This window comes from Electrophorus electricus, chromosome 18, assembly GCF_013358815.1.
Source record: "Electrophorus electricus isolate fEleEle1 chromosome 18, fEleEle1.pri, whole genome shotgun sequence".
In the NCBI taxonomy this organism is placed as follows: Eukaryota; Metazoa; Chordata; class Actinopteri; order Gymnotiformes; family Gymnotidae; genus Electrophorus; species Electrophorus electricus.
In genome coordinates this window covers 8321391-8342187 of record NC_049552.1, presented here as the reverse complement: position 1 = coordinate 8342187, position 20797 = coordinate 8321391, and the positions used below count along the sequence as shown (strand labels likewise).

At 40.4% G+C, this 20797-nt stretch overlaps 1 protein-coding gene across 4 annotated transcripts in view; it reads left to right on the top strand.

The window, feature by feature from the left end:
• LOC113578894 (dedicator of cytokinesis protein 3-like) overlaps positions 1–20375 on the top strand; it is a 46262-nt gene extending 25887 nt beyond the window's left edge. For all 4 annotated transcript variants that reach the window (XM_035536326.1, XM_035536325.1, XM_035536324.1 and 1 more), the window contains 27 exons: positions 2075–2169; positions 2790–2865; positions 3212–3312; positions 3412–3470; positions 3614–3762; positions 4401–4486; positions 4889–4915; positions 4998–5093; positions 5180–5234; positions 6255–6348; positions 6581–6729; positions 7181–7267; positions 7444–7548; positions 7699–7840; positions 7955–8121; positions 8208–8294; positions 10921–11100; positions 12000–12083; positions 12178–12294; positions 12487–12575; positions 13021–13132; positions 13223–13304; positions 13480–13595; positions 13885–13972; positions 14465–14575; positions 14940–15022; positions 18231–20375. In XM_035536326.1, the coding sequence (XP_035392219.1) occupies positions 2075–2169; positions 2790–2865; positions 3212–3312; positions 3412–3470; positions 3614–3762; positions 4401–4486; positions 4889–4915; positions 4998–5093; positions 5180–5234; positions 6255–6348; positions 6581–6729; positions 7181–7267; positions 7444–7548; positions 7699–7840; positions 7955–8121; positions 8208–8294; positions 10921–11100; positions 12000–12083; positions 12178–12294; positions 12487–12575; positions 13021–13132; positions 13223–13304; positions 13480–13595; positions 13885–13972; positions 14465–14575; positions 14940–15022; positions 18231–18908 (3315 nt within the window). In that variant the 3' untranslated portion in view covers positions 18909–20375. The remainder of the gene's footprint in view (positions 1–2074; positions 2170–2789; positions 2866–3211; positions 3313–3411; positions 3471–3613; positions 3763–4400; positions 4487–4888; positions 4916–4997; positions 5094–5179; positions 5235–6254; positions 6349–6580; positions 6730–7180; positions 7268–7443; positions 7549–7698; positions 7841–7954; positions 8122–8207; positions 8295–10920; positions 11101–11999; positions 12084–12177; positions 12295–12486; positions 12576–13020; positions 13133–13222; positions 13305–13479; positions 13596–13884; positions 13973–14464; positions 14576–14939; positions 15023–18230) is intronic.
• The last annotated feature ends 422 nt before the right edge of the window (positions 20376–20797 follow it).

Below are 20797 nucleotides of genomic sequence, written 5' to 3'. Positions count from 1 at the left end.
CTAAGCCACACAAAATATGCGACACTGTATTTAATTCATAATCATAAAGTTAGCATGCCGATAATTAGCAACATGGTGTGGTAAATTCACCCGTGTTCTAGGTGAAAGCCAATCAAAACTAATGTCTACTTGAGGCCATACATATTAAAGACACCCCAAGAGAGACTAACCCCAGCTGTGTGCTTAAAAGTACACATTAAATAAAAATATATCGCATTTATAACTTTCACCAAGACAGGAACTGCATGGAGGCACTGAGCTGATGAGTTCACTCCTTCTAAATTGTATATCGCCTCTATATCTATAGTCTATATCTGTTTGTAGTTTCTTCCTCTATAGGATCTAAATTTCTTATGGCAAACATTTTTTTGATTGCTCTTCGTTGTTACTTGTTAATTTAAATCTGGCAGTAGGTTTTATGAATTTGGCCTGCTGTGATGTCCATATTGGTGGTGGGTCACTACCATGCAGAAAGAGAGATGGGGAAGGGTCACTGTAAAGACTCCAAGGATGTCACATGTTTCCCTGCAAAAATTAGTGTTTAATGTTGTTTTAGAAATTGTTGAGCTCTGTGTATGTTGTATTTATTGAGTCTCTTTTTCTTTAGCAAGTATGTATAAAAGTGTCACCCATCTTGTGTGTGTCTGTCCTTCTAGTAACCTTCCTCGGCTCTCCCCAATTGTCTTTAGTCATTTTCCGTTATTGTTAGGAATATTAAATAAACAGAGTGCTTATTGCTTCTTTGATGCTGATGCTACATTGGTGTCAGAAGTGGAATGTAGCCATGGAGCTGGATGATATCAAACAGCGCATCAAAAATAAGGTAACAAAGAAGACACTACCTGAAGAAAGGTGTAACTGAGCGTCACGCCTGTCCTCTGCCTGACGAGTCCAGCCTGCCGAGAGCTAGGCAGCTGGCTGGGGAAGAACGTAAAGAGGTTAGAGTGCGGAAGCTCAGCAGTGGAGCCCTGCAAAAAAGATGAGACATGCATCTGCATGCCATATTCCACACAGCTGTGAGTCGTTGCTGGACATCACACCTGGACAACACTTGTCACCATGATGCAGTTAAGTCTGGCACTGAAGGGGAAAGGCCTACAGGTACTCATGGGTCTGCTGCCAGAGTAGCATGACAACCTAGTAGTGCTGAACACAGCCATCGAGCAATGTTTTTACAGGTACTGGAGGTACTATCAGCTGCTCTCAGAGATACGGGGCCAAAAATGAGCGTGTTGACCCCAGAGCTGAGCACAATATTTTGGCAGGTATAACCGGTGTTTGAGAAGGCTGCAGAGGAGGAATTGGCATCTGAACACTTCTTCAACATGTTGTTGCTGGGAGAGTTGAGACAACATTTGCAACTCACCACACCAGCTAGCATCCAAGCAGCTGTCGCCAAGGCAGAGAGAGAAGAATTCATCCTCAGTACAAATTCAAGCAGCATGTAGCGTTGCTGCTTGCAGTGGAGCTCCTCCACCCTGTACTGGATCACCATGGTTACAGCAGCACCCACAGGCATATGACTCTCGCTGCCAGGGACAGCCATTCTCACCGGGCATGCAGATCACTCCACCAGAAGAGACTCCGCCCGAAACTGCAGTTGCCGTAGAAGAGCTCCTGCATGGTGTGGGAGCACCTGGGCCAGGTCATTTATTGGATTGGTCGTGGTCCACATTGACCAGTTTTCCATATATTAGGCCTGCAGAAAGAAGACCTTTCTGGGCCAGGAAGAGTGGGTACCACAGCCAACCACTGGTTGCCACAGCATGAACGGCTTATGGACTATGTACAGACTGCCTGGGTCGCTAAGATAGCTGATCCTTGGGGGCAAAAAGCATTTTTAGAAGTGTCACCATCTTTGTGTGTCTTCCTAGTTACCTCCCCCTGCTATACCTATTAGAGTTGTCATTTTCTATAGTTGTTGCAAGTGTTAAATAAACAGGGCATTTATTGCGTTCAATGATTGCAATCTCTGATCATTCTTCTACACTGACGCTACAATATGCTTAGTGTGTCATTCCAAGTGTGTGAACCTTTTTGTGTGGAAATTACTGATCCTGTCTCATATTTACAGGAGTTTTTGCTGAAGATATTTTGTGTGTTCCGGAACCTAATGAAGCTTGGCGTCTTTCCAAGAGACTGGAGTATTATGCGTCTCCTCACCAGCCAGTGAGTGTTTCCCTTTAGTCAGTTAGTCAGTGTCCTGGGGTTCCCAAACTTGGTCTGGCACACCATGGGCTGCTTGTTTACCTCATTACAGTTTAGTCACAACTTTTCATTTTGTATTCACTAGCTTTTGCTATGTTTCTTACTATCCAAGCTGCTATTTGCAAATGCTATAGGCTAGGGACTGCTATCTTTGCTTAGAAAGATGTATATTGTATAACTTCTATGTACATAACAGCATAACACTTGCATTGGTTAGTATTATTATATGCATGTATATCTGTGTATACGCACATTTTACACTGCAAGTTTAACACTGAATGTGATGGAAATTGGGGTTGTAATTTGACAAAGACGTTTTTTGTCTGGTGCTTGTCAGGCCTGACACCAGGGCTGTTTTTGTCTGTACGTTTATGATCATTGGTGTTCGTTATGATCATGTAATTAGGATTGCAATGTTCTCTCCACCCATCTCCAATTGTTGGGTGACTGCAGAGTCTCAGACTGTGGGAGTTATTATGCTATATTTACACAAACTGAAGTTCCAAATCGATTTTTTTTTTCTTTATATCAGCCTGGTAATGTTTGCTTTCTGACTCTCAATTGTCTTTTCTCTTCCACAGAATCATTGTAACAACAACCCAGTATCTGACTCCTGCACTTCATAAGAACTTCTCAGATGCAGACTTTGATTTTAAGGTAGGTATACTGACACTATAGCTTTTCTTTATGTTTGGCTGCCGCTAGATCATTTAAAATGTCATGACCAAATAGCCCATTAAGAGTTTCCAAAAACTGAAACATAAATTAGCACGCTTACTCTGCTGTTGTGAGATGCTAATTTATTGTAATTTTAAGGCAGGAGAGTGTTAAGGCCAGCATACTGTAAGTGGAGATATGTAAGTGGGGATATGCTGTGCCCTGCTGTGTCATAACAAATAACAGGACACAATTTCCCATACTAAACATGTTATATATGACTAAGTCAATCAACTATGACCGATATGCATGTATGCCTGTGTATGTGTGTGTTTTCCATCTTCAGGTGTGGAACTCCTTTTTCAGTTTGGCTGTACTATTTATTAGTCAGCCAAGCCTGCAGCTTGAGTGTCTTAGTCCAGTCAAGAGGAAGCGAATACTGGACAAGTACTGACACACATACACATGCGCGCACACACTCAAATGTGTACGAAAATGATGTTACAAATGACCACACACACACACATTGTGTGTTGTCTTAAATAGATATGGAGATCTGAGAGTGCAGATGACGTATGAGCTCTACAGTATGTGGCAGAAGCTGGGTGAGAGCAACCTCCAACTCTCTTTCTTTCTGCCTTTGTGTTCTGTTTGCTTCAGATACTAACAGTGCAAGCACATTCAGACACTATTGTACTATGGCATGTATTCTCTGTCTTTTTCTCCTTCTCCCACCCTCTTGTATCAGGTGATAATAAGCCCCACTTCACCCCTGGGATGATGGGTCCATTTCTAGGAGTAACCCTGGTTCCTCAGGCTGAGGTCCGGAATATTATGATTCCCATTTTCCACGACATGATGGACTGGGAACAGCGCAAGAATGGAAACTTCAAACAGGTTGGAGACTAATTAACAAGTGTTCTCTTAATAGCCCAAATTCCTTTTGAACTAAGCTAAAACAGTAGTGAGTAGTGCGTGAAGACATTTCATTTGTAACCATATTACTGCTAGAAGACTTGGTTTGATATCAGAACAGGAAATTAATGCATAGTTACAAATGCTCTGGAGACTGAAGCATAATCTCAACACATAGCATACTTATCAGGTTTTAGTATGAAATTGAACTTAAATTGAATTGTTTTAATGTAATAAGTTAATACATTGAATTTATGGATTCACATTGAATTATTTCAGGCATATTGTACTTTTTGGTTAAAGTAAGGTGTCAGGTGATTTGGTGAAATTATTTGGTAGTGTGGTGTAACACGATTGTGGGTTTGTTTCCCAGTAGGACCTACTGTGTCATACTGATAACTGTGTCACTCTGGATATGTGAGAGACATATGATTTTGTGTCAGACATTTGTGTAGCGTCTGTTTATAAAATCTATGCAAAAATTCCAGTTAACATCTTAATGAGTCCCTTGTTGGGATAAAGGATTAGGAGAAAATTTAGGTCAGATAAAAGCTATGGCAGATCAAACATTACTTTATCTAATGTCTCTTTTGGGGGGGTGTGGGGGGCTTTTTGTATAGGTGGAGGCAGAGCTGATGGATAAGCTGGACAGCATGATGTCAGATGGGAAAGGAGAAGAAAACCATAGAGAACTCTTTGGATTATTGTGAGTACAGACAGCCAAATACAAACACTCTCATTGTACATAGGACACACATCCATCAAGCAATAACACACACAAGCACACAAGCGTGTGAGTCACAGCGTTTCCTCACAACTCCTCTAAGTGCTGATGCTAATCACAGTTTACAGCTTTTCAGGGGTTCTTAAGAAGTGGCCATCAGGATCACACATAAGTGTCGATTTACTGAGGCTTTGAGTTACATTTAAAAGCTGTGTTGATTTTACTCTCAGTGCACACAGACTCACACTTCCGCCATTACCGCTGCATTATGCAGTAAATAACTGAATTGTCTTAACATACAATCAAAAACAAATGTGATATAACACTGTCAGAAATTGTATTTCCTCATTATTAAATTAAATATTATGGAATTTTTTTCCATAGGACCCAACTCTTCGGACCATACCCTAGGTAACATAGCACACAAGCAGCTAATCTCTCTTCGAACAACCCTACCCATTTCTAAATTTAATTCTCATTCTCCTAATCTCAGCCTGTTGGAGAAAATGGAGCAGGAAACTTGGAGAGAGACAGGAGTGTCTTTCGTCACCTCAGTCACACGCCTCATAGAGAGACTTCTGGATTACAGGTGTGTGTGCGCGTGTGCCTTTGTACAGTGTATTTGTGCATAATGTAACCATTACGGAGATGGTTAATGTAACTTCATATCTGTAGGGACAGTGTGAGAGGAGAAGAGGCAGAGAACAAAAAGTTGGGCGCCAACATCATGGTGACTTCCACTACACACTCCTTCATACACAATTTCCCTTTCTAATCATTGACCTTTCTGATACTGTGTTCAGTTACATTTTGAGACCTAAAAGAGGATAAACCAGAGAATGAGAATTGGCATGTATTTAAAAAGGAAGGGATGGCCTTTAAAACAAAGGACGAAGAAGAAGAAAATGCCTACACCACAGCAGGGTGTAGTTTGTCCCTGCTCTATTTAAATAATCTAAAAAATATTAATTCAAAAGTTTGATAAAGATTTCCTCTGCGATACATGTAATAACTGTAGCTTCTTAAACTCCAGTGTATGGTGGTTTGATAAGAACTTCCACTCTTTATTCTCATAAATGCATACATTTTTATCAGTTTCACTTTGGTTATGAATTTCATATAGGTATTTGTTTTTATGAGTTTCATATTAGTTACTGAATTGCTTAATATTAATAATAGCAAATAGCCTAGAGTGTAAACGGTTAAGTACTAACAACTTACAGTGAATGCACTCTGCTTTATCTTAGAAGTAGCCACAGAGAATTAAATGCTTTTATGACGGCAAACAGCCATTACATGCCAGTAGCAATTTATGCTGCTTCAGTTTTTAGCTGTCCCAATATGCTCATGCAAGCTTCCCTATTACTAAAGGCATTATAATTTTATCAGTAAAAGTACCAAGACTTTAGAGATGTTTATTCAAAAGTCAGTTTGAACTTTCCTGGGACCCAAAGTTAGTGTTTCAGACTTCTTCACTGTTTTGGACGTCTTTTCCTATACAAACCACACTGACTTGTAGAGTTCAGTAATTTTGTTGACCATAAACTGAATCATTATTCATTCATTTAACTGTTAAAAATTGGCCAGCCATATCATGATTTGAAGTGTTACATTGTGAAGTGTAAGTACATAGTAAACAGGTAAACCTTTTATGTACATTATCAATCATAGATGCAATTTATCCACTATACAATCAAGCATCATTCCTTTCTTAGTGCATTGTGTGGTCATGATTTGTGCTTCCATGCAGAATTTCTACAAGTGTGAGATAACCAAAGAAGACATGTACATCCGCTACATACACAAGCTTTGTGACCTCCACCTACAGATGCATAACTACACAGGTATGGGGAAATAGTGTGAAACACTTACCACTATACGGAGTTCTACAAATCAAAGAACTTCAAAAACAAGACTCTCATAATCAAACTCCGTATCCTGATCTTCAAAGTCAAATTTATTTATATAGCGCTTTTTACAACAAAGGGCAGTTCTGAAATTAAATCATGTACATATGGATCAACATGTGTGTGTGCGTGCACACGCGCTGTTGTTCCCTGTTCATTTGGTCTACAGAGGCTGCTTTCACATTGTTGCTGTACTGGGAGCTGCTGCAGTGGACTGATCAGCCTCTTCGAGACCTCATGCAATACCCTGCTGAGAGCCAATGGCAGCGCAAAGAAACCCTCAGCAGAAAGATACTACATTACTTCAACAAGGGCAAGGCAGGTTCTACACAAACACACACACACAAGGTCATTGCCCCTAAGGTCTTCCTCCCAGCCATTTGGGTGATAATCCATACAAGTCACACTCTTGCCACAAATTGACTCAAGTCTTTTGCATTAAGTGTTCATATCTAATTGCACTAAACACTATCTTACAGTCTGCTCTTTGGAAAGCAAAAAGCTGTAAATAAACACTGCGGGTTCCAGAATCAAAAGAATGATCTTACATTTTGCCAGCAAAAACACCAAAGGACTTTACTTTGTGAACCATTTAAAGGTAGAAGAAATCTCTAGTTAAAGGAGAAGAAACTGTTATGACATTGGTAAAAGTATCTTCCATCCAGTTGTGTTTAATGGACAAATGTTTAAAAAAATCCTCAGTACAGTAAAAAGTAAAGATAGAAACATCCTTACATAACTGTGTGTGTCTGTGTGTGTGTCTACACAGTGTTGGGAGTATGGGATTTCTTTGTGCAGGGAACTGGCCCACCAGTATGAGATGCTATATGACTATCACAGCCTGAGCTGGATACGGGTGAGTGTGTGTGTGTGTGTGTGTGTGTGTGTGTGTGTGTGTGTGTGTGTGTGTGTGTGTGTGCGTGCGCGTGCATGCATGCAGGTGTGAGTGATTATACATCATGTACTAGTCATATATATCTTGTACATCCACACATCTGAGTGCATTTATGCTTTTTTCTTTCCCTGTTTCAGAAAATGGAGGCCAGTTTTTATGACAACATCATCGAGCAACAGCGTGTGGAGCCTGAATTCTTCAGAATGGGCTTTTATGGACGCAAGTTTCCCTTTTTCCTGCGTGTGAGTGCACTGTCCTCTGGCAACTTTATGCATTATCTTTTTTGAAAGCGATGCAATCTGCAGTGTGGTCAAGTAGGTAGCACTGCAGATTCTGCAGAAATAAACTAGAAGTTAATGTCTTTTTGTGTGTGTGTGTGTGTGTGTGTTTAGAATAAGGAGTTTGTATGTAAAGGGTATGACTATGAGCGTCTAGAGGACTTTCAGCAGAGGATGCTGACAGAGTTCCCACAAGCCATTGCCCTTCAGCACCCCAACCACCCAGATGACAGTATTCAACAGAGCGATGCCCAGTGTATCCTGCTTGGTCCGAGCATGCAGATGTGTGGAAATGCCTTTTTCACATGCTGTCCTGCACTGCTGTGTATGCATGTCTATGCTCCGTTCTTCCCTTAATGCGTGCGTGCAGACCTCCAGATCTATGCTGTGACCCCAGTGTCAGAGCTTTCTGATGGGCCGCTAATGGACAGGGTGCCTGAGCGGATCAAAAGCTTCTACCGCATCAACAACGTCTCCCGTTTCCACTACGACCGGCCCTTTCACAAGGGCCCCAAGGACAGGGAGAACGAGTTCAGGGTGAGTGCAGTTATTCCGTGCCTATTTCAGTCTGCCTTGGTGGAATCAGCCTGCTACCTGACTAAACGGCATGCTGTGTCATGCAGAGCTTGTGGATCGAGAGGACCACTCTGATCCTGTGCCGGCCATTGCCCGGCATCTCGCGGTGGTTTGAGGTGGAGAGGAGGGAGGTGGTGAGTACAGGAACAATTTGTGTTCTCTGCCGTCTAACCCTTAATGTAGCTATGGAAGTACTTAAAGTTGCTGTAAGACTCCTTCAGAGGTTAAGTCCAGTAGAACTTAGCAAAACCTGTAATATTGAATACAGTAGCTTTAATAGTACTGTAAATCTTCAGATTATATTATCACTGAGTATTTAATTATTAATTACATTTGGTATGTCATATGGTATGTACTCCTTTGCAGAGGTGGTAGTACTGTAATGATGTTTTAAAATGGTTATGACGTACTTATGGGGTAAAAATATTCATCTTAATAATTACTTGAGTAATTTAGAATGAGAAGGCCAGTGGCAATGAAACTTCAGAATTACAGTCTGATGTAGGCTACACAGAGCCCCTGATTTATTAAGACCCCAAATAAATAGTGCTAATTTGCTTTTGCAGTGTAATATATTGTATGTGTATTTAATAGACATTTTTGCACATGATTTTATCATAAAAATGTGTGTGCGAAGGCAGTATTTAAATTGAGATACTTTGTGGAATGTTAATTGAAGGTTTTAGTTGAACAAACAAAAAAAAATAGATATAGAGATAAAATAAAAATCTAAAAGAAGAATAAAAATCTAATAATACATAAGAATAAAAGTAGAGCTAAAAGTAGAACTCTAAGGGTCTAAGCATGAACGGGCCCTTGGGAACATGGAACACAAGACGCCCACAAAGTGTACGAGTCAGACCATAACCTGCTAAAGATGACATATAGGTGACTGTGCACTGCCAGGAGCCAGGTGATTGTGCACTGTAGAGCTGAATAATGACTGATCTGGCACAAGATGGGCACTCAGCATTATACTGTCACTACATGAGTGTCTGTAAATTTCTGTGTTGATGTAACCTACATTTCCTGAATTCTGACTGTTTAGGTATGAGAACACAATGCCTGTGATTATATGCAAAGTAGACTTGTGCTATACAGGTTCCCCATTGCCAATCAGGCTCAAACTTGACATTTCTCCTCAGTTTGTTTTGAGTACAGCCGTCCAATTTAGTCAAAATTGGAAAATCTCTGGTAGCATTTCAGCCAAATTAGTTTAAAAGGTCATTCTGGTACCAATTTGATCAATATGAGGAGGACAATATAATGAGGCCATCAAAAAGTCAGCAAAAAATTATGTAGTTTCAGATTCTGAAGTTTATTGCAAGAAAATCCTAGGACTAGAACTCTGTCAAAATAAGTTTAATTATATGATAATTATTGAATTATTGAGACTCTTGTGGATATTTTGACACCAATTTTGTGGAGATCAGGTGAAAAATCTAAGATTAAATTTCAAAAGTAGAGTTTGCATATGCAAATATTCAACAAAAAAAAATCAAAACAGGAAAAGCTAAGTAGTTCAAATTGCAAATTAGTTTTTGTTTTAGGCAAGTAATCAGAATCTGCAAAACTGCTGTCTCTAGGTATCATATGGTAGGAGGTACAGACTTCAAAACATTTTTGCTTCGCTGTAGCACCCCCTTCAGACTGATCAGGCTCATCTCATTCACCTGAGTGCTTGGACCTTATTGAACGTAGGCCTATTAGTGAAATCAAGTTGGCATTGCTAGACAAATGTATCTGCATTATTTTGGTATCTTGACATAATTTGGAATAACCTGATCTTGATGAGTAGTCCTTCCTCTCAGAACAGCAGCCACACAACACACAATAGTATCTGCATTTCAGTGGTATTATTTCAGCTACGCAAGAAATTGTCTTTCTCAAAAATACTTGCAAGCTTGATGATAACGCTCTCCAGATACTAACTTACATTTGTATTGTCACTGCCTTGTATTTTGCACCCTCAGGTAGAAATGCTCCTAATTGCATATTCATTAAGACAAAGGCACAAAACAAATGATGCATAGTATTTTGCTCATTTGAAAGAGAAAATCCTCTGTAGATCTTGTTAGCACATCAACGTGGGCAGTTTTTGAGGTGGTTGTAGTTTGCATATATTTTTGTGTACATAAATTTTTAGCAAATCCGGGCCATAGTGTGGTTGTCCTGTTATGCAGTGATTTCAGTCACAATGTAAGTTCACTTTATACTACCTATTTTTGTACCATTAACTGTTAGTTCGCAGTATGTATGCGATTGGCATTTATTAGATGAAATGATTATGTAAAATCTGACCTCTTTATGGGTGCTCTGAAATTAGAGCAATGTAGTTTGAAGGAACAGTGTTCTAATAGTCTGCATTTGGTTTTGATGAGTTAAAAAATTTCTATAAATATGAATGAGAATAAAACATAATGTCATATGCAAGAGCTTGATGATTATATATTATATACATTAGTCCACAAAATATGGTGTTAGACTGCAAGTACTAATGGTGTTAGACTGATAATATAGGAGTACACTTTATGATTTAACAGAGGTTGGTAGGTATGCAAGAATTTTGCCTTTGTTTGTCTCTATAGCAGCCAGTAAAATAATGCAGTAAAATGATGAAGCAAAATTTGTTACGAATTTACTCAAGAAAGAGTATAGTATCTCTAAGATTACATTTACAAATACGCATTACTACCTACCTCTGCTTCTGTATGTATGTGTGTGTTTGTGTTTATTTGCATACACGTCCACGGGTAACAGGTGGAGGTTAGCCCTCTGGAGAATGCCATGTACGTGGTCGAGAACAAAAACCAGGAGCTGCGAACCCTAATCAGCCAGTATCAGCACCGGCATCACCACGGCAACATCAACCTGCTTAGCATGTGCTTGAACGGCGTGATTGATGCAGCGGTGAACGGAGGCATAGCACGCTACCAGGAGGTGCTTCCCCTGCACACAACAGGGAAATTATTAAAGAATATATTTGACATATTTGAAATGGATATAAGCAGGATCAGAACTGTAGTGAGGGCCATAGTGTCAAAATGCAGTAAACTTCACATCCAGTAATAAAAGCATACAACTGCAAAGGGCCATGTGTCTGCCTTTATAATTGCCTCTGTGCTATTCAGTACTGTTCCCTTGTTTACCTGTCGACAGTGTCTGTTATGCCATTAGGCTAGATCTAGCACTAAGTATAACAAATGCATGACAGTTAGAAGCACAGCTGCATCCAGAGCTACCTGCTGCTCCGAGGTCAGTCGAAAACCAACAGTTGAGAGTCATGTTGCTGCTGATTGGGTGGTATGCAAGCTTTTACACAACATTACTCTAAAGTCTTCTAATATGTACAATCTGCCATAACATTACTAGAACATTATCAGAACATTTCAACATTGAATTTCATAAAACAACAACAGTAATTCCAGTTTAAATAATAATAAGCAACCTTTAGAAAGTACACAGGACCAGCTCCAACTTCTCCCCTCTGGAGGACCAAACGTGGTAGTCCTCCTAAATAGTTATGGCCCTGACAACAGACAGTGTGAGATTCTGAGGAACAAAAACAGGAACCATAGACAAAGATGGAGATCTCTCATTTCCTCATGTTGATTTTTCAGACTCGTTATAAGAACTGTTCATGGCATTGTAAAATAGATCTGATTTCATTTTAAAACTATCAATTAAAGGTTCTCTATAGCCAAATAGTCAGGTAAATATTTAATATAACCTGCCATTCAGTTTATCTTTCTACATATCAGTGACTACATGGACAATGTTACTTGGACTTAATTTGGAATAGAATGCCTAGAATACTTTATATCTCCTCCTTTTTTCAGGCATTTTTTGATAAAGACTACATGAGTAGCCATCCGGAAGACATGGAGAGAATCGGCCAGCTCAAAGAGCTCATGCAGGAACAGGTAAGAACACCTAGCACATACATGCACATGCCTTCATTTTTTCATTTTTAAATGTTTGTATTTAAAATGCATATTCTGAACACAATGGTTAAAGGTTCACATTCTGGGAGTTGGCTTGGCTGTTCATGAGAAGTTGGTACATCCGGAAATGCGTCCCCTGCATAAAAAGCTGATAGATCAGTTCCACGTGATGAGGAGTGGTTTATCCCATGTGAGTATATATTCTGCTTCTCAGTTTTAATCTATGCACTCTGTATTGTCAGTATATGAACCTAAAGTCATTGTGCGTGTGTGTGTGCGCGCATTCATGCATGTGTGTGTGTGTGTGTGTGTGTGTGTGTGTGTGTGTGTGTGTGTGTGTGTGTGTGTGTGTGTGTGTGTGTGTATATACATTCTCCTTCAGGATACTGCTGCACTCGAGAGGTTCTGTCCTTCAGGTATGAGGATCCTCCCACCAAGTCCAGAAAGCAGCCGAATAATTCACAGGCACAGGTGAGACACACATATTGAACAGGCTGAAACGACACACCTTTCAGCTAAAGATCCTCAGTACCATTGCTGCCAATGGAAGTGGATCGGTGTTTCAACCGACTCATGTAATCTAAACTTCTTATTTAGGTAAATTAGGTTCAAATGCTTTTTTCAGACTTATTACAGATTTTGTTTAAATGGACTTGTTCAGGTATTGTTCAGGTGCATTACAGACACACATACTGGTCACAGGTGTTAATATTTAATGTTTAAAATGTTCGATAGCTAGTGTCCACAAACAAGTTTAACACCAGGGGGATTGGATTGGCAGCATTTAATTTTGATTGTGTGTACACCAAAAACACACCAGAACAATTCTTGCCGTTTATGGAACAGTTGTCTTTATATAAAATTATAAGCCTGATTAGTCTTCCCTTTCCTCTGTTCTCCTGATTACCTTTCATAGTCCCCTGGGCTCTCTCCGCCTCCCCAGTGCCCACCCTCCCAGTGAGGGCGGGCCTTTAATGATCTTAACAGACGGATTAATGGACCAACCAGATGATACCCCGCTCATGCAGGTCAACATTTTAATCTCAGACAAGAAAATCCATTTTGTGCATCAACACAATGAACCACCCATCTTAACGATGCTTGTATGTCGTCTCCAGCCTAGTCCCTCATCCTCCAGCCTCAGTTCCATACGCTCCTCTTCTTCCCAGATGCTAAACTCCGCACCTTCTAGTGCAAGAGGTAAATATAATTTATATATATATATATATATATATATATATATAAACAAATTTTCTCAACATAGTGCACTGACTCTGTCAACATCAGCTCTTAGTTTGCATCTCTTTCTGTCTTCTTCATTTCCCCTGTTTCTCTTCAATTCTTTCGCATTTTTCTGTCTCCCCCCCTCACTCAGGTTCTCCGTCTCTATCTGATAAGAACAAGAATAATCGGGAGCTGCTAATGTTGCTCCCTCCCCACAGAGAAAGACCCAACAGTGCTGTTTACTTTGGCAACACTGAGAATGGACAGGTACAAAAGAAACATTGCTGTTTTATCAGAGACATGTCACACTTTTAACATACCAGCAATAACATAGCATAATCACCTAGACTGTAAGTGAGACCATTAAACTAATGTAAAAGTCTTTAGCAAATAATTAGGCATTTTAATTCAGAAAATTACTCAGTAAATGGGTTTCTTGTCTGAGCATTGAAGTTGTTGTTCTTTAAAGTTATGAATTATGAGTTAATGAGTTATGAATTGTACATTTTTCATCATGGGTTTTGACCATTAGGTGACGTGTGTCTTGTATATGTAGATGAACAGCAACATTCAGCGCTCTCTTCTGCAGCAACATAGCCCATGCAAGCCATGTACGGATTCTCACTCAGGCCTCCCAGAACGAGGTACAATCTCCCCTGGCTATGCTCAGCCTGGGGGTCTTTTGTTTGTGTGTATGTGTGTGTAGGGCAGTGGTAGCTCAGTGGTTAAGGTACTTGACTTCTAATTGAAAGGTTGCCAGTTCAAGCTCCGCCCCTGAACAAGGCCCTTAACCCTCAGTTGCTCAAGGTGTGCTCAGTCATAGTAAGTCGCTTAAGATAAAAGTGTCAGGTAAATGTGTGTTTGTTGCTAAAATGCTTTCTCACTATTGTCTTATCCTATTGAATTCATATTCAACCATGGTTCCAAGGTACACAATCTTTTGACAAATTAAGACGCACATACACTTTTTACATTTTTTTAACATTTGGCAGGTTCTCTTATCCAGAGTGACTTACACTTTTATCACGACAGTATGTGTGTTCCTTGGAAATTGAACCCATGACCTTGGTGTTTGTATTCTTTCGGTTCCGTGGTGTAAGAGTTATGTTTGAGTCCTACCCTCCCTCCACCCACAGGATTCCCCACAGCCCCCAGCAGCTGGAGTTTGGATGGAGAAGCAGGATCATACGCCCAAAACCCCAGTGCTCTGCCAACACCACATGGCTCCTCCCGCACCTTTCCACAGGGTGATTTTAGGACACACATGCACACACAAAAAAACATGCAAAAAGCGCAAAAATATTCTCCTTGGCATCTGCTAGAAATGTTTGTAGATTGTGCACCAAAGTTCTGCCAGGGACTGAAGTCAGGCATATTGCACATCTAACACATGCAAGACATTTTGCAGCTGTGTTTACAAGCAGAAACAGTTCTCAGGCCCAGTTTCAACACCTCTTGCATAATGGTGTCAGACGACTTGTCGGCATTTAGTTTGTCCAAAATGTCATCATAGGCACAGATTCTTAGACAAAATGTAAAACTGTGAAGCAAAAAAAGAATACACCAACAGCTAGTACTCACCCTTTATGTTTTAATTATTTTTGCATGCAGGTCACTTTCTGATGCACTTTGATGCATTCCAGCATCAGATGAGTGATCATCTGCCAGCATTGCCGGTGCGCTCACTCAGAAAGGTAAAGCTCATGCCAACATACATCAGGGCTTGTCTTTTGCTTAGAGAGGCGTATATAACGGCTTATACACACATACTTTCATACATACATAACCAGGCAGCTGCACAACGAAGTTAGCACAGAACACAGCTGGAAATGATGCTGGTGGCTTAACATTCTCCAGAAGAACTCTCAAAGATTGGTGGCATTGTCATGCCACAGCTGGGCTCAACAAGGTCATAGAGCTACTTCCATACGCCAAAGTATGCGTTCCACCATCTGGGTTCAGTACAGCTTATATGTGAAGAAGTGAGGAGAGTGGAACAAGTCAGTGGTGTTTATTTGAGCCATGAGAAAAATTAAAAATGAGAATTTCATTTTTAAAAACGCTGTCCCTTTCAGGTCTTATTCTATTGCTATGCTATAGAGAGTTGGCAATAATAGTGGCTGCACTTTACACTCATGAGGCTCCGCAGCCTTCCTGATCCTGAAATTTGGAAAATACATGCACTGCTGTTAAACACAGCTCTTGCTTTTAGATATTGCTTAGTTGCTGTAGTAATGAGTAAGGGAGAGTGTTACCCTTGGTTGAGAAGCTGTTGTGACAGGTAGCGTAATGTTAGCTAGCCAAGTAATGTACTAGCATGTTGGAGTTACATTTATTTTTGCTGGAAAATGTTGTACATACACAACTAATGATCTAAGAACTTAGCTTATGGCTGACCCAAACAAAACACCCATGGGCTGTGTTACTGAACGGTTAAAGTTGGATTAATTGATTTTTCCCTTTTGTTACTAATTCAAATAAACTATTAAGTATGTAGAACATAATATAAAAATAATTATTTTATCAGTGGTATCAATATGTGTATTAGGTGCCTGAGTAAACCTGGAAAACTGAGGAAAAACTGTATTCCAGGACAGAATCTTGTTTTGTGATTCCACTGACCTCTATTTTTCAAAGTGAAGTTACTTGCTGATTGAGAAAATAGGCTGTTTGCTAAAGCTTATGCTTCATCAGACATTAAACTGAATGTTTTCATTTCCAATTTTTACTATCAAACAATGACTTAATAAAACAATAATGCATGTTACATGTACGTTATTGCTATGTTCAGGTAAATCCACGAAGAAGGGCTATGTTCAAAACAGCCTACTACATACTATATACTGCATACTGCATTCAGTATATACTGCATACAGGTCCCAGTAGTAGTATGCAGTATAGTATTCAGTACGCAACAAATACAAACCATACCATGAGGTCACATGGACGTATGATGGTTCCACCCACTTGTGAAAGACTTTCCACCACTGTTGCATGATGGGATGTAGTACACCACAAACTTAGATCTGGTTGTGTACTAGAATATTTGGCTGGAATAGTACATCCTATGGGTGTCTTTTGGCACATACTGCATATGGCATGCTAATTTGGGGCCCAATCAATACAAGCGTAGTATGTAGTAGGCTATTTCGCACACAGTCGATGTCTGCTAAAGCCTGTATTCCAAGTGGACTCTCTAGACGTTATAGTTAGGCTTATGCACAAAAGTGTGCATTATCCACTGCGCAGATGTATGACAGAATTAAACAGCCCTTTGGTCTTATGGACATTCTCAGGGATGTGGACATTAAGTCCACAAGTCTGAAAAAGAACGGAGATTTAGATGAAGCAATGCTGTTGTTTTGTTTGGAGAGTCTGCATGTGCACTAAAAAGCTCTTCCTCTTAGACTCTCAGTACATAAAACACTGTAAAACATCATCAGCCAATCAGAAGAGGTTAAGAAGTTTTGACCAATTGAATTGTTACTGAAGCTCCTCAACATTCTCATTGGTTGGGAAAAGTACAGTGATCACACCTACACTCTGAAGCTTGCAGGATAAATCTTACTGCACTTGTCACTTGTCAGATCTTAACTTAAAGGAGCAATAAGTCATTTTTCATTATGAAACTGGCCTGGCCTGGATGTTTCAGAGATTCTGTATTTACCTTCGATTCCAGTTATTATTTCTACTGCTCTGCTGTCTATTGAGCAACTATACAAGTAATTAACTGAAGCCTTTGGCGGGTCAGAGTGGTTTAGTCAACCTTTACTTTGAAAACACTAGTTTATATCAAGCCATTAAAAAATGACATCCTTATACAATGATTAGACATGGCTATTTAATCTAATACATAATCTTAAGTATTCTGTGAAATATGAATTAATAATAGTCCATAATGTTACTTTTATTAATATTTGTCTATTTAACTCCACTTCGGTTGTGACAATTTCGAATTGCAGTTCAAGATATGACACTATCCAAAGTCTACTGTTCTGTAACCCTTTTCCCTCAAGTCAAACAGAGGGTTTGAGGGTCTGCCGGTAGCAACTTCTCCCACCCCTTTGGAGAATTGGAATGCCTTCAGCATGGCAGCAGGGATTCACCCAAGGCCATATGGGGTCGAGGCTCTCTTCCCAGTATAGTAACTTGTGGTAAATCTGTTTTAAACTTGGCTGGCTCCATGTTTAGGACCCACGCAATGGAGCATAAACTGTTTCATTTGAGGACTACAAAGCACTTTGATTCTTCAACTGAGCTGCACTTTACAGAAAAAGTTCTAAAAATAATAATTACGTTCATAAATATTGTTTGCTACGTTTTGGTGTTAAAAATGACTTTATCAAGGACACACATTACTCACGTGGAGCACCATAGCTATTTAAGTGCTAACAGCACCCCCTTGTGGCAGATTGTTAAATGTGCGTATGGATGAGTGTGCGTTACAAGTATGGTCCATGAGGTGCTTCGCATCTGAAAACTAATATTTGTAAGACCGCCCCAATTCTTAGGAGGATGTGCTTGTTTTTCATATTTGCCTTGCCATTTTTAAAATGCTATACAAAATAAAAGATATAGTATCTTTAGTATTTCTGTAATTATACATATTTACAAGTGTTTACAATGGCTCTTGCTCAGTGTCTTTTACTGCAAAAGCTAGAATTTTGCTCAGTGTGACTGGAGAGAGAAATGCATATTAATGAAAAACAAAATGAAATACATGGTTGTACACAATTAGTGCCAAGCATATGAATTCCAGGTATATAAAATGAATATGGATCTTTTGAGTACCTAAAACATAGTATGCTTTGTTGGTAACTTGGCTTTTTCGTACATCTGAGTCTTCATTGAAATGACTGAAAATACACCCTGCATTATTTTCTTCCTCTCCTCCCTTCTCAGTCTCCTCTGCACCCCATCCCTGGCTCTCCCACCAGTCCTGTGTCAGTTTTGGGTGGCAGTAACTCCACACTTTCTGGCAGCGCAAGTAGTGGCGTCTCCTCCCTCAGCGAGAGTGTGCACAGTCACGCTGACACACCCAGTCGCCATGTTAACACTCAAGGGGACCCCTCCAGTCGCCACGACAGCGGCGTCGTGAGCCACGGCAACTCGTCCAGCCGTCACGACAACCCCATGGACGCTGCCCCCGTGCATTACTGGAACCCTGACGAGCAGCTGAGCTCCCAGTACCTGCACGTGCACTTCAGCGGAGTGCCTGAGCACATGCCTGAGCACGTGCACTACCCTTCCATTCCTGAGCACGCTCAGTACGGTCATGACCACTTTGGTGGTACCACTGAGCCCGGCCTCTACAGCCCAGATGCAGATCCAGCAGAACCCCAGCGTCCGTGCCACCTCCGCCCAGCTGGGTTCAACCCAATGCAGGACCACCACCACCACATCCACCACCATGCCTCCCTGCGCCGGTCTGGCCCCCCAACTGTGCCCCCAAGGGTTGGGCTGCGGGAGGAGGAGAACGTGGGGGTGCACCCGGTGCCTCTCCCACGGAGAATATTCCCCCCTCACCGAGCAACCTGGGAACAGGGCATCAGAGAAGAGCAAGAGGAGAATGCGGGGTGAGGAGAAGGTGCGGGGACAGAGAGGAGAAAGGCCGGAAGGTGATGGGGGTAAAGAGGACAGACTGAGGTTAGCAGGGAGGATTGGTCCTTGTGTTAAGAGTCTCTGTACAGGAGACTATATGAGAATACATGCAGCTTTCCTCTAGACCAAGACTTGCAACACAGAACCTAGAGAAAACAAAACCATGATTCGGCTTGCGGCACATGCTTACAAATCATACTCTGGTGTCCAAAATGTCTGTGAGCATGGTTTTCTCGTACCCTTTCAAAAGAAAAGCTATATTTTGTGAGTATGGTGAAGAATATACAATAGACAATCTCTGTAGTCTCCTTGCTTTATGTGGTCCTCGGTCTTCTAAAGTGGCAAAAAAGAGGGCTTTCCTCTTCAAGTGCAATGCTTCACAAAATGGTAACACTCCAGTTTGACTTGAAAATTGATCTCTCAACCCGCATAGATTCCAAACGTTTCACCTCTTCACAGAACAGTTTCTCTCTACAGCACTTTCCATACTTCATAGTCTTGCAAATGTTCATAAAGCATCTGAAAACTGCAAATTACCACAACAAATTCTCTTACCGTTCAGACTTTCATACAGGTCATTCATCAGACAAATCAGGTAGCAGAAGGAACTGTTTGCAGTGCTGATACTCCCATGTCTCATGTATGTATCATAACTACTTTCTTCCCAAATTCCTTGCAGATAGTCAGGCTGGTCAGTGTGGTTGTAAATACTGTATGCTATTGTATTGGCTACACATGCACATGATTCTCATTTAAATCACCTCTCATTCAGGAAGCATTTAAATGCATTATTTTGGTTGTAAGTGATCCAACAAGTGCTCATTACCTCCAATAACAAGTTTTAACATGGCAAACAGAACTGTAATCTAGTTTGGCTTGGGTTTGTTTTTGATAGGTTTTTCTTGGAGTGTTATAGCTTGTACTCATGTGGCCTGTTCAACAAGGATGAGAAATACTACCTTTTTCATAATAAAGAATTTCAACCAAATTCAGGGTTATTTTCCAAAGTTACTGGGAACGCTCCCCATCCATTGCAATCTTTGTAGGACAAGACATGCAGATACAGAACCTCAGGTGTGTTTGAGTGTTAGATGCTAATGTGCACCATGCCTACACAGGAACCACACCAAAAATCTACAGTGCATATTATTACAATGTACATTCAGTCACTGTACATACATAAGACAACTGGTGATACATGCTTTTAAATAATCACACACCTTCAAAGCTGTTGTGTCATTGTTTCATGTACATAATTCAAAAGTGATATATGAAGATTAATGAAACTTCATGTTTATATCGGGCAAACTACAATAGATTGTGATTGTCTCCTTTGTCCTAGACTTAAGATATTAAGTCTGAAGAAAAATAAATCATTTATACTCTTTTCAATGTGCCCTCTTGTACATATTGTGAAAGCATGAATAAATGGTGTTATGAATTTTAGTTCAATTCTGATTTGTTTTCTTACTATTAGCTGTTAAAGATGATGGGATTGTTAGGTCAGCGTACCTTTCAGAATAGTGCTATTCAGTTTGGAAATTCTCATATCCGCCTAGACATTTTGTTTACTGGTCTGATCTAATTACGGTGAGCTCGGTTGGTCAGTTAACAGGCAGAACACACACAGGTCCCTGAGTAGCGGCTCTTCATTTACAAATTAACTCATGTTCACTATGTTGAAATATAGCTTACTTTATTACTCTAGTTTAACTTCTGTTTGTAGGCTGCTGGGTCCAAAGTTTTTTATTCTAAGCAGATCTGACACAAAGTTGATGTGTTAGAACACGAGCTTACCGCTCTCGTCCTGGGGACCGACTGTCTTGCGCGCTTGTTTTTTCCTCCATTCTAGCACACCTGATCCAGCC